This window comes from Ascaphus truei, chromosome 17, assembly GCF_040206685.1.
Source record: "Ascaphus truei isolate aAscTru1 chromosome 17, aAscTru1.hap1, whole genome shotgun sequence".
In the NCBI taxonomy this organism is placed as follows: Eukaryota; Metazoa; Chordata; class Amphibia; order Anura; family Ascaphidae; genus Ascaphus; species Ascaphus truei.
In genome coordinates, this window is record NC_134499.1 from 7142190 (window position 1) to 7155572 (window position 13383).

General features: G+C 66.3%; 1 protein-coding gene across 3 annotated transcripts in view; it reads left to right on the top strand.

Moving 5' to 3' along the window:
• ATRIP (ATR interacting protein) overlaps positions 1-13383 on the top strand; it is a 51498-nt gene that overhangs the window by 11229 nt on the left and 26886 nt on the right. For all 3 annotated transcript variants that reach the window (XM_075573811.1, XM_075573812.1, XM_075573814.1), the window contains exons 5-6: positions 402-511; positions 1247-1404. In XM_075573811.1, the coding sequence (XP_075429926.1) occupies positions 402-511; positions 1247-1404 (268 nt within the window). The remainder of the gene's footprint in view (positions 1-401; positions 512-1246; positions 1405-13383) is intronic.

Below are 13383 nucleotides of genomic sequence, written 5' to 3' on the forward strand. Positions count from 1 at the left end.
GAATCTGTGCTCCTGTTGCAGGTGCATTCTGGGTAAGAGAATCTGTGCTCCTGTTGCAGGTGCATTCTGGGTAAGAGAATCTGTGCTCCTGTTGCAGGTGCATTCTGGGTAAGAGAATCTGTGCTCCTGTTGCAGGTGCATTCTGGGTAAGAGAATCTGTGCTCCTGTTGCAGGTGCATTCTGGGTAAGAGAATCTGTGCTCCTGTTGCAGGTGCATTCTGGGTAAGAGAATCTGTGCTCCTGTTGCAGGTGTATTCTGGGTAAGAGAATCTGTGCTCCTGTTGCAGGTGCATTCTGGGTAAGAGAATCTGTGCTCCTGTTGCAGGTGCATTCTGGGTAAGAGAATCTGTGCTCCTGTTGCAGGTGTATTCTGGGTAAGAGAATCTGTGCTCCTGTTGCAGGTACAGTCTCTGCAGTCAGAGCTGCAGTTTAAAGATGCGGAAATGAACGAACTGAGATCGAAACTGCAGAACCACGAGCGGACAAATAGACTTGTTGTGCCATCAATTAGGTATGTAAAAGCGCGAGCGTGTGTGTGTGTGTGTATATGTATATAAATGTGTATGCATACATATAGTGTGTATAAACAGACACACACACACACACACACACACACACACACACACACACACACACACACACACACACACACACACACACACACACACACACACACACACACACACAATCAGACACACACACACACACACACAATCAGACACACACACCCACAGAATCAGACACACACACACATACAGAATCGGACACACACACACACACACACACAGAATCAGACACACACACACAGAATCAGACACACGCAGAATCAGACACACACACACACACAGAATCAGACGCACGCACACACACACAGAATCAGACACACACACACACACACACACACACACACACACACACACACACACACACACACACACACACACACACACACACACACACACAGAATCAGATACACACACTCACACAGAATCAGACACACACACAGAATCAGACACACACACACACAGAGAATCAGACACATACACACACACAGAATCAGACACACACACACACACACACACACAATCAGACACACCGAATCAGACACGCACACACATCGAATCAGACACGCACACACACCGAATCAGACACACCGAATCAGACACACACACCGAATCAGACACACCGGGTTATCCTGTAACATTGGTTTGAAAGAATTGATGAGCTTTCTTTATTATTTTTATAGCCCCAAGAAAAATTCCCCCACAGCTGTGAAAGCCGAGCTGTGTACCTCGCCACAGCCTGGGAGGAACCTTTTCCCTACAAAGGAATCTTTTAATGCAGATACCACCCCGAAAACCTCAACAGCACAGCAGGCCCCGCGCATTCCTGCTAGCAAGGGAGGTACGTTACATGTGCCTGTTACTGTAAGGGGATGCCTCTTCTGTATTTGTGCCCCCCCTCTCTATGTGCTGTCTCTCTGTGCCGTCTCTCTCTCCCCCTTGTGCCCCCTCTCTCTCTGTGCTGTCTCTGTCTCGTCTCTGTCTCTCCCCTCTGTGCCGACTCTCTCTCTCCCCTCTGTGCCATCTCTCTCTCCCCCCTCCTGTGCCGTCTCTCTCTCCCCCCCCCTGTGCCGTCTCTCTCTCCCCCCTTTGCCGTCTCTCTCTCTCCCCCCCTGTGCCGTCTCTCTCTCTCCCCCCTTGTGCCGTCTCTCTCCCCCCCTGTGCCGTCTCTCTCCCCCCCTGTGCCGTCTCTCTCTCCCCCCCCCCTGTGCCGTCTCTCTCTCCCCCCCCCCTGTGCCGTCTCTCTCTCCCCCCCCCCCTGTGCCGTCTCTCTCTCTCTCCCCCACCTGTGCCGTCTCTCTCTCTTTCCCCCACCTGTGCCGTCTCTCTCTCCCCCACCTGTGCCGTCTCTCTCTCTCTCCCCCCCTGTGCCGTCTCTCTCTCTCTCCCCCCTGTGCCATCTCTCTCTCCCCCCTGTGCCGTCTCTCTCTCTCTCTCTCTCTCTCTCTCTCTCTCTCTCCCCCCTGTGCCGTCTCTCTCTCTCTCCCCCCTGTGCCGTCTCTCTCCCCCTTAAGCCGTCTCTCTCTCTCTCCCCCCTGTGCCGTCTCTCTCTCTCTCTCTCTCCCCCCTGTGCCGTCTCTCTCTCTCTCCCCCCTGTGCCGTCTCTCTCTCTCTCCCCCCTGTGCCGTCTCTCTCTCTCTCCCCCCCCCTGTGCCGTCTCTCTCTCTCTCCCCCCTGTACCGTCTCTCTCTCTCTCTCTCTCACCCCCCTGTGCCGTCTCTCTCCCCCCTGTGCCGTCTCTCTCCCCCCTGTGCCGTCTCTCTCCCCCCTGTGCCGTCTCTCCCCCCCCTGTGCCGTCTCTCCCCCCCCTGTGCCGTCTCTCCCCCCCCTGTGCCGTCTCTCCCCCCCCCTGTGCCGTCTCTCCCCCCCCTGTGCCGTCTCTCTCCCCCCTGTGCCGTCTCTCTCTTTCTCCCCCCTGTGCCGTCTCTCTCTTTCTCCCCCCTGTGACGTCTCTCTCTTTCTCCCCCCCTGTGCTGTCTCCCCCCCCTGTGCCGTCTCTTCCCCCCCCTGTGCCGTCTCTTCCCCCCCCTGTGCCGTCTCTCCCCCCCCTGTGCCGTCTCTCCCCCCCCCTGTGCCGTCTCTCCCCCCCCTGTGCCGTCTCTCCCCCCCCTGTGCCGTCTCTCCCCCCCCTGTGCCGTCTCCCCCCCCCCCTGTGCCGTCTCCCCCCCCCCTGTGCCGTCTCTCCCCCCCCTGTGCCGTCTCTCCCCCCCCTGTGCCGTCTCTCCCCCCCTTGTGCCGTCTCTCTCCCCCCCTTGTGCCGTCTCTCTCCCCCCCTTGTGCCGTCTCTCTCCCCCCCTGTGCCGTCTCTCTCTCTCTCCCCCCTGTGCCGTCTCTCTCCCCCCCTGTGCCGTCTCTCTCCCCCCCTGTGCCGTCTCTCTCCCCCCCTGTGCCGTCTCTCTCCCCCCCTGTGCCGTCTCTCTCTCCCCCCCCCTGTGCCGTCTCTCTCTCTCTCCCCCACCTGTGCCGTCTCTCTCTCTCCCCCCCACCTGTGCCGTCTCTCTCTCCCCCACCTGTGCCGTCTCTCTCTCTCCCCCCCTGTGCCGTCTCTCTCTCTCTCCCCCCTGTGCCATCTCTCCCCCCTGTGCCGTCTCTCTCTCTCCCCCCTGTGCCGTCTCTCTCTCTCTCCCCCCTGTGCCGTCTCTCTCTCCCCCTTAAGCCGTCTCTCTCTCCCCCCTGTGCCGTCTCTCTCTCTCCCCCCTGTGCCGTCTCTCTCCCCCCTGTGCCGTCTCTCTCTCTCTCCCCCCTGTGCCGTCTCTCTCTCTCTCCCCCCTGTGCCGTCTCTCTCTCTCTCCCCCCCTGTGCCGTCTCTCTCTCTCTCCCCCCTGTGCCGTCTCTCTCTCTCCCCCCTGTGCCGTCTCTCTCGCTCTCCCTCTTCCCCCTGTGCCGTCTCTCTCCCCCCTGTGCCGTCTCTCTCCCCCCTGTGCCGTCTCTCTCCCCCCTGTGCCGTCTCTCTCCCCCCTGTGCCGTCTCTCTCCCCCCTGTGCCGTCTCTCTCCCCCCTGTGCCGTCTCTCTCCCCCCTGTGCCGTCTCTCTCCCCCCTGTGCCGTCTCTCTCTTTCTCCCCCCTGTGCCGTCTTTCTCTTTCTCCCCCCCTGTGCCGTCTCTCCCCCCCTGTGCCGTCTCTCCCCCCCCTGTGCCGTCTCCCCCCCCCCCCCCCTGTGCTGTCTCTCCCCCCCCCTGTGCCGTCTCTCCCACCCCCTGTGACATCTCTCCCCCCCCTGTGCCGTCTCTCTCCCCCCTGTGCCGTCTCTCTCTTTCTCCCCCCCTGTGCCGTCTCTCCCCCCCCTGTGCCGTCTCTCCCCCCCCCTGTGCCGTCTCTCCCCCCCCCTGTGCCGTCTCTCCCCCCCCTGTGCCGTCTCTCCCCCCCCTGTGCCGTCTCTCCCCCCCCTGTGCCGTCTCTCCCCCCCCTGTGCCGTCTCTCCCCCCCCCTGTGCCGTCTCTCCCCCCCTGTGCCGTCTCTCCCCCCCCCGTGCCGTCTCTCCCCCCCCCTGTGACGTCTCTCCCCCCCCTGTGCCTTCTCTCCCCCCCCTGTGCTGTCTCTCCCCCCCTTGTGCCGTCTCTCTCCCCCCCTTGTGCCGTCTCTCTCCCCCCCTTGTGCCGTCTCTCTCCCCCCCCTGTGCCGTCTCTCTCTCTCTCCCCCCTGTGCCGTCTCTCCCCCCCCCCTGTGCCGTCTCTCCCCCCCCTGTGCCGTCTCTCCCCCCCCTGTGCCGTCTCTCTCTCCCCCCCCTGTGCCGTCTCTCTCTCTCCCCCCTGTGCCGTCTCTCTGTCTCCCCCCTGTGCCGTCTCACTCTCTCCCCCCTGTGCCGTCTCTCTCCCCCCTGTGCCGTCTCTCGCCCCCCCCTGTGCCGTCTCTCCCCCCCCGTGCCGTCTCTCTCTCCCCCCCCTGTGCCGTCTCTCTCTCTCTCCCCCCTGTGCCGTCTCTCTCTCTCTCCCCCCTGTGCCGTCTCTCTCTCCCCCCTGTGCCGTCTCTCTCTCCCCCCTGTGCCGTCTCTCTCTCCCCCCTGTGCCGTCTCTCTCTCCCCCCTGTGCCGTCTCTCTCTCCCCCCTGTGCCGTCTCTCTCTCTCCCCCCTGTGCCGTCTCTCTCTCTCCCCCCTGTGCCGTCTCTCTCTCTCTCCCCCCTGTGCCGTCTCTCTCTCTCTCCCCCCTGTGCCGTCTCTCTCTCTCTCTCCCCCCTGTGCCGTCTCTCTCTCTCCCCCCTGTGCCGTCTCTCTCTCCCCCCCCCCCTGTGCCGTCTCTCTCTCCCCCCCCTGTGCCGTCTCTCTCCCCCCCCCTGTGCCGTCTCTCTCCCCCCTGTGCCGTCTCTCTCCCCCCTGTGCCGTCTCTCTCTCTCCCCCCTGTGCCGTCTCTCTCTCTCTCTCCCCCCTGTGCCGTCTCTCTCTCTCCCCCCTGTGCCGTCTCTCTCTCCCCCCTGTGCCGTCTCTCTCTCCCCCCTGTGCCGTCTCTCTCTCTCCCCCCTGTGCCGTCTCTCTCTCTCTCTCTCTCCCCCCCTGTGCCGTCTCTCTCTCTCTCCCCCCCTGTGCCGTCTCTCTCTCTCTCTCTCTCTCTCTCCCCCCTGTGCCGTCTCTCTCTCTCCCCCCTGTGCCGTCTCTCCCCCCCCTGTACCGTCTCTCCCCCCCTGTGCCGTCTCTCTCCCCCCCTTGTGCCGTCTCTCTCCCCCCCTTGTGCCGTCTCTCTCCCCCCCTTGTGCCGTCTCTCTCCCCCCCTTGTGCCGTCTCTCTCCCCCCCTTGTGCCGTCTCTCCCCCCCCCTTGTGCCGTCTCTCTCCCCCCCTTGTGCCGTCTCTCTCCCCCCCTTGTGCCGTCTCTCTCCCCCCCCTGTGCCGTCTCTCTCCCCCCCTGTGCCGTCTCTCTCTCTCTCTCCCCCCTGTGCCGTCTCTCCCCCCCCCTGTGCCGTCTCTCCCCCCCCCTGTGCCGTCTCTCCCCCCCCTGTGCCGTCTCTCTCTCTCCCCCCTGTGCCGTCTCTCTCTCTCCCCCCTGTGCCGTCTCTCTCCCCCCTGTGCCGTCTCTCTCTCTCTCCCCCCTGTGCCATCTCTCTCTCCCCCCTGTGCCGTCTCTCTCTCTCCCCCCTGTGCCGTCTCTCTCTCTCCCCCCTGTGCCGTCTGTCGCCCCCCTCTGTGCCGTCTCTCTCCCCCCCCCCTGTGCTGTCTCTCTCTCCCCCCCCTGTGCTGTCTCTCTCCCCCCCCCTGTGCCGTCTCTCTCCCCCCCCCCCGTGCCGTCTCTCTCCCCCCCCCCGTGCCGTCTCTCTCCCCCCCCCCCGTGCCGTCTCTCTCCCCCCCCCGTGCCGTCTTTCTCCCCCCCCCCTGTGCCGTCGTTCTCTCCCCCCCCCCCCTGTTCCGTCTCTCTCTCCCCCCCCCCTGTGCCGTCCCTCTCTCCCCCCCCCCTGTGCCGTCTCTCTCTCCCCCCCCTGTGCCGTCTCTCTCTCCCCCCCCTGTGCCGTCTCTCCCCCCCCCCTGTGCCGTCTCTCTCCCCCCCCTGTGCTGTCTCTCTCTCCCCCCCCCCCGTGCCGTCTCTCTCCCCCCCCCCCTGTGCCGTCTCTCTCTCTCCCTCTCCCCCCTGTGCCGTCTCTCTCTCTCTCTCTCCCCCCTGTGCCGTCTCTCTCCCCCCTGTGCCGTCTCTCTCCCCCCTGTGCCGTCTCTCTCCCCCCTGTGCCGTCTCTCTCTTTCTCCCCCCTGTGCCGTCTCTCTCTTTCTCCCCCCTGTGCCGTCTCTCTCTTTCTCCCCCCCTGTGCCGTCTCTCCCCCCCCTGTGCCGTCTCTCCCCCCCCTGTGCCGTCTCTCCCCCCCTGTGCCGTCTCTCCCCCCCCCTGTGCCGTCTCTCCCCCCCCTGTGCCGTCTCTCTCCCCCCTGTGCCGTCTCTCTCTTTCTCCCCCCTGTGCCGTCTCTCTCTTTCTCCCCCCCTGTGCCGTCTCTCCCCCCCTGTGCCGTCTCTCCCCCCCTGTGCCGTCTCTCCCCCCCCTGTGACGTCTCTCCCCCCCCTGTGCCGTCTCTCCCCCCCCTGTGCCGTCTCTCCCCCCCCTGTGCCGTCTCTCCCTCCCCTGTGCCGTCTCTCCCCCCCTGTGCCGTCTCTCCCCCCCTGTGCCGTCTCTCCCCCCCTGTGCCGTCTCTCCCCCCCCTGTGCCGTCTCTCCCCCCCCCTGTGCCGTCTCTCTCCCCCCTGTGCCGTCTCTCTCTTTCTCCCCCCTGTGCCGTCTCTCTCTTTCTCCCCCCCCTGTGCCGTCTCCCCCCCCTGTGCCGTCTCTTCCCCCCCCTGTGCCGTCTCTTCCCCCTCCTGTGCCGTCTCTTCCCCCTCCTGTGCCGTCTCTTCCCCCCCCTGTGCTGTCTCTTCCCCCCCCTGTGCTGTCTCTCCCCCCCTGTGCCGTCTCTCCCCCCCCTGTGCCGTCTCTCCCCCCCGTGTGCCGTCTCTCCCCCCCGTGTGCCGTCTCTCCCCCCCCTGTGCCGTCTCTTCCCCCCCTGTGCTGTCTCTCCACCCCTGTGCCGTCTCTCTCCCCCCCTTGTGCCGTCTCTCTCCCCCCCTGTGCCGTCTCTCTCTCTCTCTCTCTCCCCCCTGTGCCGTCTCTCCCCCCCCTGTGCCGTCTCTCCCCCCCCTGTGCCGTCTCTCCCCCCCCCCTGTGCCGTCTCTCTCCCCCCTGTGCCGTCTCTCTCTCTCTCTCCCCCCCTTGTGCCGTCTCTCTCCCCCCCTGTGCCGTCTCTCTCTCCCCCCTGTGCCGTCTCTCCCCCCCCTGTGCCGTCTCCCCCCCCCCCTGTGCCGTCTCTCCCCCCCCCCTGTGCTGTCTCTCTCCCCCCTGTGCCGTCTCACTCTCTCCCCCCTGTGCCGTCTCACTCTCTCCCCCCTGTGCCGTCTCTCTCCCCCCTGTGCCGTCTCTCTCCCCCCTGTGCCGTCTCTCTCCCCCCTGTGCCGTCTCTCGCCCCCCCCTGTGCCGTCTCTCCCCCCCCGTGCCGTCTCTCTCTCCCCCCCCTGTGCCGTCTCTCTCTCTCTCCCCCCTGTGCCGTCTCTCTCTCTCTCCCCCCTGTGCCGTCTCTCTCTCTCTCCCCCCTGTGCCGTCTCTCTCTCTCTCCCCCCTGTGCCGTCTCTCTCTCTCTCCCCCCTGTGCCGTCTCTCTCTCTCCCCCCTGTGCCGTCTCTCTCTCCCCCCTGTGCCGTCTCTCTCTCTCCCCCCCCTGTGCCGTCTCTCTCTCTCTCCCCCCTGTGCCGTCTCTCTCTCTCTCCCCCCTGTGCCGTCTCTCTCTCTCTCCCCCCTGTGCCGTCTCTCTCTCTCTCCCCCCTGTGCCGTCTCTCTCTCTCTCCCCCCTGTGCCGTCTCTCTCCCCCCTGTGCCGTCTCTCTCTCTCTCTCCCCCCTGTGCCGTCTCTCTCTCTCTCTCCCCCCTGTGCCGTCTCTCTCTCTCTCTCCCCCCTGTGCCGTCTCTCTCTCTCTCCCCCCTGTGCCGTCTCTCTCTCCCCCCTGTGCCGTCTCTCTCTCTCTCTCCCCCCTGTGCCGTCTCTCTCTCTCTCTCCCCCTGTGCCGTCTCTCTCTCTCTCCCCCCCTTGTGCCGTCTCTCCCCCCCCCCTTGTGCCGTCTCTCCCCCCCCCTTGTGCCGTCTCTCTCCCCCCCTTGTGCCGTCTCTCTCTCTCTCCCCCCCTTGTGCCGTCTCTCCCCCCCCCTTGTGCCGTCTCTCCCCCCCCCTTGTGCCGTCTCTCTCCCCCCCTTGTGCCGTCTCTCTTCCCTCGCCTGTGCCGTCTCTCTCCCCCCTTTGCCGTCTCTCTCCCCCCTGTGCCGTCTCTCTCCCCCCCCTGTGCCGTCTCTCTCTCTCCCCCCTGTGCCGTCTCTCTCTCTCCCCTGTGCCGTCTCTCTCGCTCCCCCCTGTGCCGTCTCTCTCTCTCCCCCCTGTGCCGTCTCTCCCCCCTGTGCCGTCTGTCGCCCCCCTCTGTGCCGTCTCTCCCCCCCCCCTGTGCCGTCTCTCTCTCCCCCCCTGTGCCGTCTCTCTCCCCCCTGTGCCGTCTCTCTCTCCCCCCTGTTCCGTCTCTCTCTCTCTCTCCCCCCTGTGCCGTCTCTCTCTCTCTCCCCCCTGTGCCGTCTCTCTCTCTCTCCCCCCTGTGCCGTCTCTCTCTCCCCCCTGTGCCGTCTCTCTCTCTCTCTCCCCCCTGTGCCGTCTCTCTCTCTCTCTCCCCCTGTGCCGTCTCTCTCTCTCTCCCCCCCTTGTGCCGTCTCTCCCCCCCCCTTGTGCCGTCTCTCCCCCCCCCCTTGTGCCGTCTCTCCCCCCCCCTTGTGCCGTCTCTCTCCCCCCCTTGTGCCGTCTCTCTCTCTCTCCCCCCCTTGTGCCGTCTCTCCCCCCCCCTTGTGCCGTCTCTCCCCCCCTTGTGCCGTCTCTCTCCCCCCCTTGTGCCGTCTCTCTTCCCTCGCCTGTGCCGTCTCTCTCCCCCCTTTGCCGTCTCTCTCCCCCCTGTGCCGTCTCTCTCCCCCCCCTGTGCCGTCTCTCTCTCTCCCCCCTGTGCCGTCTCTCTCTCTCCCCTGTGCCGTCTCTCTCGCTCCCCCCCTGTGCCGTCTCTCTCTCTCCCCCCTGTGCCGTCTCTCCCCCCTGTGCCGTCTGTCGCCCCCCTCTGTGCCGTCTCTCCCCCCCCCCTGTGCCGTCTCTCTCTCCCCCCTGTGCCGTCTCTCTCCCCCTGTGCCGTCTCTCTCTCCCCCCTGTGCCGTCTCTCTCTCTCTCTCCCCCCTGTGCCGTCTCTCTCTCTCTCCCCCCTGTGCCGTCTCTCTCTCTCTCCCCCTGTGCCGTCTCTCTCTCTCCCCCCTGTGCCGTCTCTCTCTCTCTCTCCCCCCCTGTGCCGTCTCTCTCTCTCTCCCCCCTGTGCCGTCTCTCTCTCTCTCCCCCCCTTGTGCCGTCTCTCTCCCCCCCTTGTGCCGTCTCTCTCCCCCCCTTGTGCCGTCTCTCTCCCCCCCCTTTGCCGTCTCTCTCCCCCCTTTGCCGTCTCTCTCCCCCCTTTGCCGTCTCTCCCCCCCTGTGCCGTCTCTCCCCCCCCCTGTGCCGTCTCTCCCCCCCCCCCTGTGCCGTCTCTCCCCCCCCCCCCTGTGCCGTCTCTCCCCCCCCCCCTGTGCCGTCTCTCCCCCCCCCCCTGTGCCGTCTCTCTGTCTCCCCCCTGTGCCGTCTCTCTCTCTCCCCCCTGTGCCGTCTCTCTCTCTCTCCCCCCTGTGCCGTCTCTCTCTCCCCCCTGTGCCGTCTGTCGCCCCCCTCTGTGCTGTCTCTCTCCCCCCCCCTGTGCTGTCTCTCTCTCCCCCCCTGTTCCGTCTCTCTCTCCCCCCCCTGTGCCGTCTCTCTCCCCCCCCCCGTGCCGTCTCTCTCCCCCCCCCCTGTTCCGTCTCTTTCTCCCCCCCCGTGCCGTCTCTCTCCCCCCCCTGTGCCGTTTCTCTCCCCCCCCCCTGTGCCGTCTCTCTCTCTCCCCCCCCGTGCCGTCTCTCTCCCCCCCCCCTGTGCCGTCTCTCTCTCCCCCCCTGTGCCGTCTCTATCTCCCCCCGTGTGCCGTCTCTCTCTCTCCCCCCTGTGCCGTCTCTCTCCCCCTCCTGTGCCGTCTCTCTCTCTCTCTCCCCCCTGTGCCGTCTCTCCCCCCCCTGTGCCGTCTCTCCCCCCCCTGTGCCGTCTCTCCCCCCCCTGTGCCGTCTCTCCCCCCCCCCTGTGCCGTCTCTCTCCCCCCTGTGCCGTCTCTCTCTCTCCCCCCTGTGCCGTCTCACTCTCTCCCCCCCTGTGCCGTCTCTCTCCCCCCTGTGCCGTCTCTCTCCCCCCTGTGCCGTCTCTCGCCCCCCCCTGTGCCGTCTCTCCCCCCGTGCCGTCTCTCTCTCCCCCCCCTGTGCCGTCTCTCTCTCTCTCCCCCCTGTGCCGTCTCTCTCTCTCTCCCCCTGTGCCGTCTCTCTCTCTCTCCCCCCTGTGCCGTCTCTCTCTCTCTCCCCCCTGTGCCGTCTCTCTCTCTCCCCCCTGTGCCGTCTCTCTCTCTCCCCCCTGTGCCGTCTCTCTCTCCCCCCTGTGCCGTCTCTCTCTCCCCCCCCTGTGCCGTCTCTCTCTCTCTCCCCCCTGTGCCGTCTCTCTCTCTCTCCCCCCTGTGCCGTCTCTCTCTCTCTCCCCCCTGTGCCGTCTCTCTCTCTCTCCCCCCTGTGCCGTCTCTCTCTCTCTCCCCCCTGTGCCGTCTCTCTCTCTCTCCCCCCTGTGCCGTCTCTCTCCCCCTGTGCCGTCTCTCTCTCCCCCCCCTGTGCCGTCTCTCTCTCTCTCTCCCCCCTGTGCCGTCTCTCTCTCTCTCTCCCCCCTGTGCCGTCTCTCTCTCTCTCTCCCCCCTGTGCCGTCTCTCTCTCTCCCCCCTGTGCCGTCTCTCTCTCCCCCCTGTGCCGTCTCTCTCTCTCTCTCCCCCCTGTGCCGTCTCTCTCTCTCTCTCCCCCCTGTGCCGTCTCTCTCTCTCTCCCCCCTTGTGCCGTCTCTCTCCCCCCCTTGTGCCGTCTCTCTTCCTCGCCTGTGCCGTCTCTCTCCCCCCTTTGCCGTCTCTCTCCCCCCTGTGCCGTCTCTCTCCCCCCCCCCTGTGCCGTCTCTCTCTCTCCCCCCTGTGCCGTCTCTCTCTCTCCCCCCTGTGCCGTCTCTCTCTCTCCCCTGTGCCGTCTCTCTCTCTCCCCCCTGTGCCGTCTCTCTCTCTCCCCCCTGTGCCGTCTCTCTCTCCCCCCTGTGCCGTCTGTCGCCCCCCTCTGTGCCGTCTCTCCCCCCCCCTGTGCCGTCTCTCTCTCCCCCCCTGTGCCGTCTCTCTCCCCCCTGTGCCGTCTCTCTCTCCCCCCTGTGCCGTCTCTCTCTCTCTCTCCCCCCTGTGCCGTCTCTCTCTCTCTCCCCCCTGTGCCGTCTCTCTCTCTCTCCCCCCTGTGCCGTCTCTCTCTCTCCCCCCTGTGCCGTCTCTCTCTCTCTCTCCCCCCCTGTGCCGTCTCTCTCTCTCTCCCCCATGTGCCGTCTCTCTCTCTCTCCCCCCCTTGTGCCGTCTCTCTCCCCCCCTTGTGCCGTCTCTCTCCCCCCCTTGTGCCGTCTCTCTCCCCCCCCTGTGCCGTCTCTCTCCCCCCTTTGCCGTCTCTCCCCCCCCTGTGCCGTCTCTCCCCCCCTGTGCCGTCTCTCCCCCCCTCCCTGTGCCGTCTCTCCCCCCCCCCCTGTGCCGTCTCTCTCCCCCTGTGCCGTCTCTCTCCCCCCTGTGCCGTCTCTCTCCCCCCTGTGCCGTCTCTCTCTCCCCCCTGTGCCGTCTTTCTGTCTCCCCCCTGTGCCGTCTCTCTCTCTCCCCCCTGTGCCGTCTCTCTCTCTCCCCCCTGTGCCGTCTCTCTCTCTCCCCCCTGTGCCGTCTGTCGCCCCCCTCTGTGCCGTCTCTCTCCCCCCCCCTGTGCTGTCTCTCTCTCCCCCCCTGTTCCGTCTCTCTCTCCCCCCCCTGTGCCGTCTCTCTCCCCCCCCCCCCGTGCCGTCTCTCTCCCCCCCCCCCCGTGCCGTCTCTCTCCCCCCCCCCCTGTTCCGTCTCTTTCTCCCCCCCCCTGTGCCGTCTCTCTCTCCCCCCCCCTGTGCCGTCTCTCTCCCCCCCCCTGTGCCGTTTCTCTCCCCCCCCCTGTGCCGTCTCTCTCTCTCCCCCCCCCGTGCCGTCTCTCTCCCCCGCCCCTGTGCCGTCTCTCTCTCCCCCCCTGTGCCGTCTCTATCTCCCCCGTGTGCCGTCTCTCTCTCTCCCCCCTGTGCCGTCTCTCTCTCTCCCCCTGTGCCGCCTCTCTCTCTCCCCGATGTGCCGCCTCTCTTTCTCCCCCCTGTGCCGTCTCTCTCTCTCCCCCCTGTGCCGTCTCTCTCTCTCCCCCCTGTGCCGTCTCTCTCTCTCCCCCCTGTGCCGTCTCTCTCTCTCCCCCCTGTGCCGTCTCTCTCTCCCCCCTGTGCCGTCTCTCTCTCCCCCCTGTGCCGTCTCTCTCTCCCCCCTGTGCCGTCTCTCTCTCTCCCCCCTGTGCCGTCTCTCTCTCTCCCCCCTGTGCCGTCTCTTTCTCCCCTCCCCCCGTGCCGTCTCTCTCTCTCCCCCCTTTGCCGTCTCTCTCTCTCTCTCTCCCCCCTGTGCCGTCTCTCTCTCTCTCCCCCCTGTGCCGTCTCTCTCTCTCTCCCCCCTGTGCCGTCTCTCTCTCTCTCCCCCCTGTGCCGTCTCTCTCTCTCTCCCCCCTGTGCCGTCTCTCTCTCTCTCTCCCCCCTGTGCCGTCTCTCTCTCTCTCCCCCCTGTGCCGTCTCTCACTCTCTCTCTCTCCCCCCTGTGCCGTCTCTCTCTCTCTCTCTCTCCCCCCTGTGCCGTCTCTCTCTCTCTCTCTCTCCCCCCTGTGCCGTCTCTCTCTCTCTCTCTCTCCCCCCTGTGCCGTCTCTCTCTCTCTCCCCCCTGTGCCGTCTCTCTCTCTCCCCCCTGTGCCGTCTCTCTCTCTCCCCCCTGTGCCGTTTCTCTCTCTCTCCCCCCTCTGCCGTCTCTCTCTCTCTCTCCCCCTCTGCCGTCTCTCTCTCTCCCCCCTGTGCCGTCTCTCTCTCTCTCTCCCCCCTGTGCCGTCTCTCTCTCTCTCCCCCCTGTGCCGTCTCTCTCTCTCTCTCCCCCCTGTGCCGCCTCTCTCTCTCTCTCCCCCCTGTGCCGTCTCTCTCTCTCTCTCTCTCCCCCCTGTGCCGTCTCTCTCTCTCTCTCTCTCCCCCCTGTGCCGTCTCTCTCTCTCTCCCCCCTGTGCCGTCTCTCTCTCTCCCCCCTGTGCCGTCTCTCTCTCTCCCCCCTGTGCCGTTTCTCTCTCTCTCCCCCCTCTGCCGTCTCTCTCTCTCTCTCCCCCCTCTGCCGTCTCTCTCTCTCCCCCCTGTGCC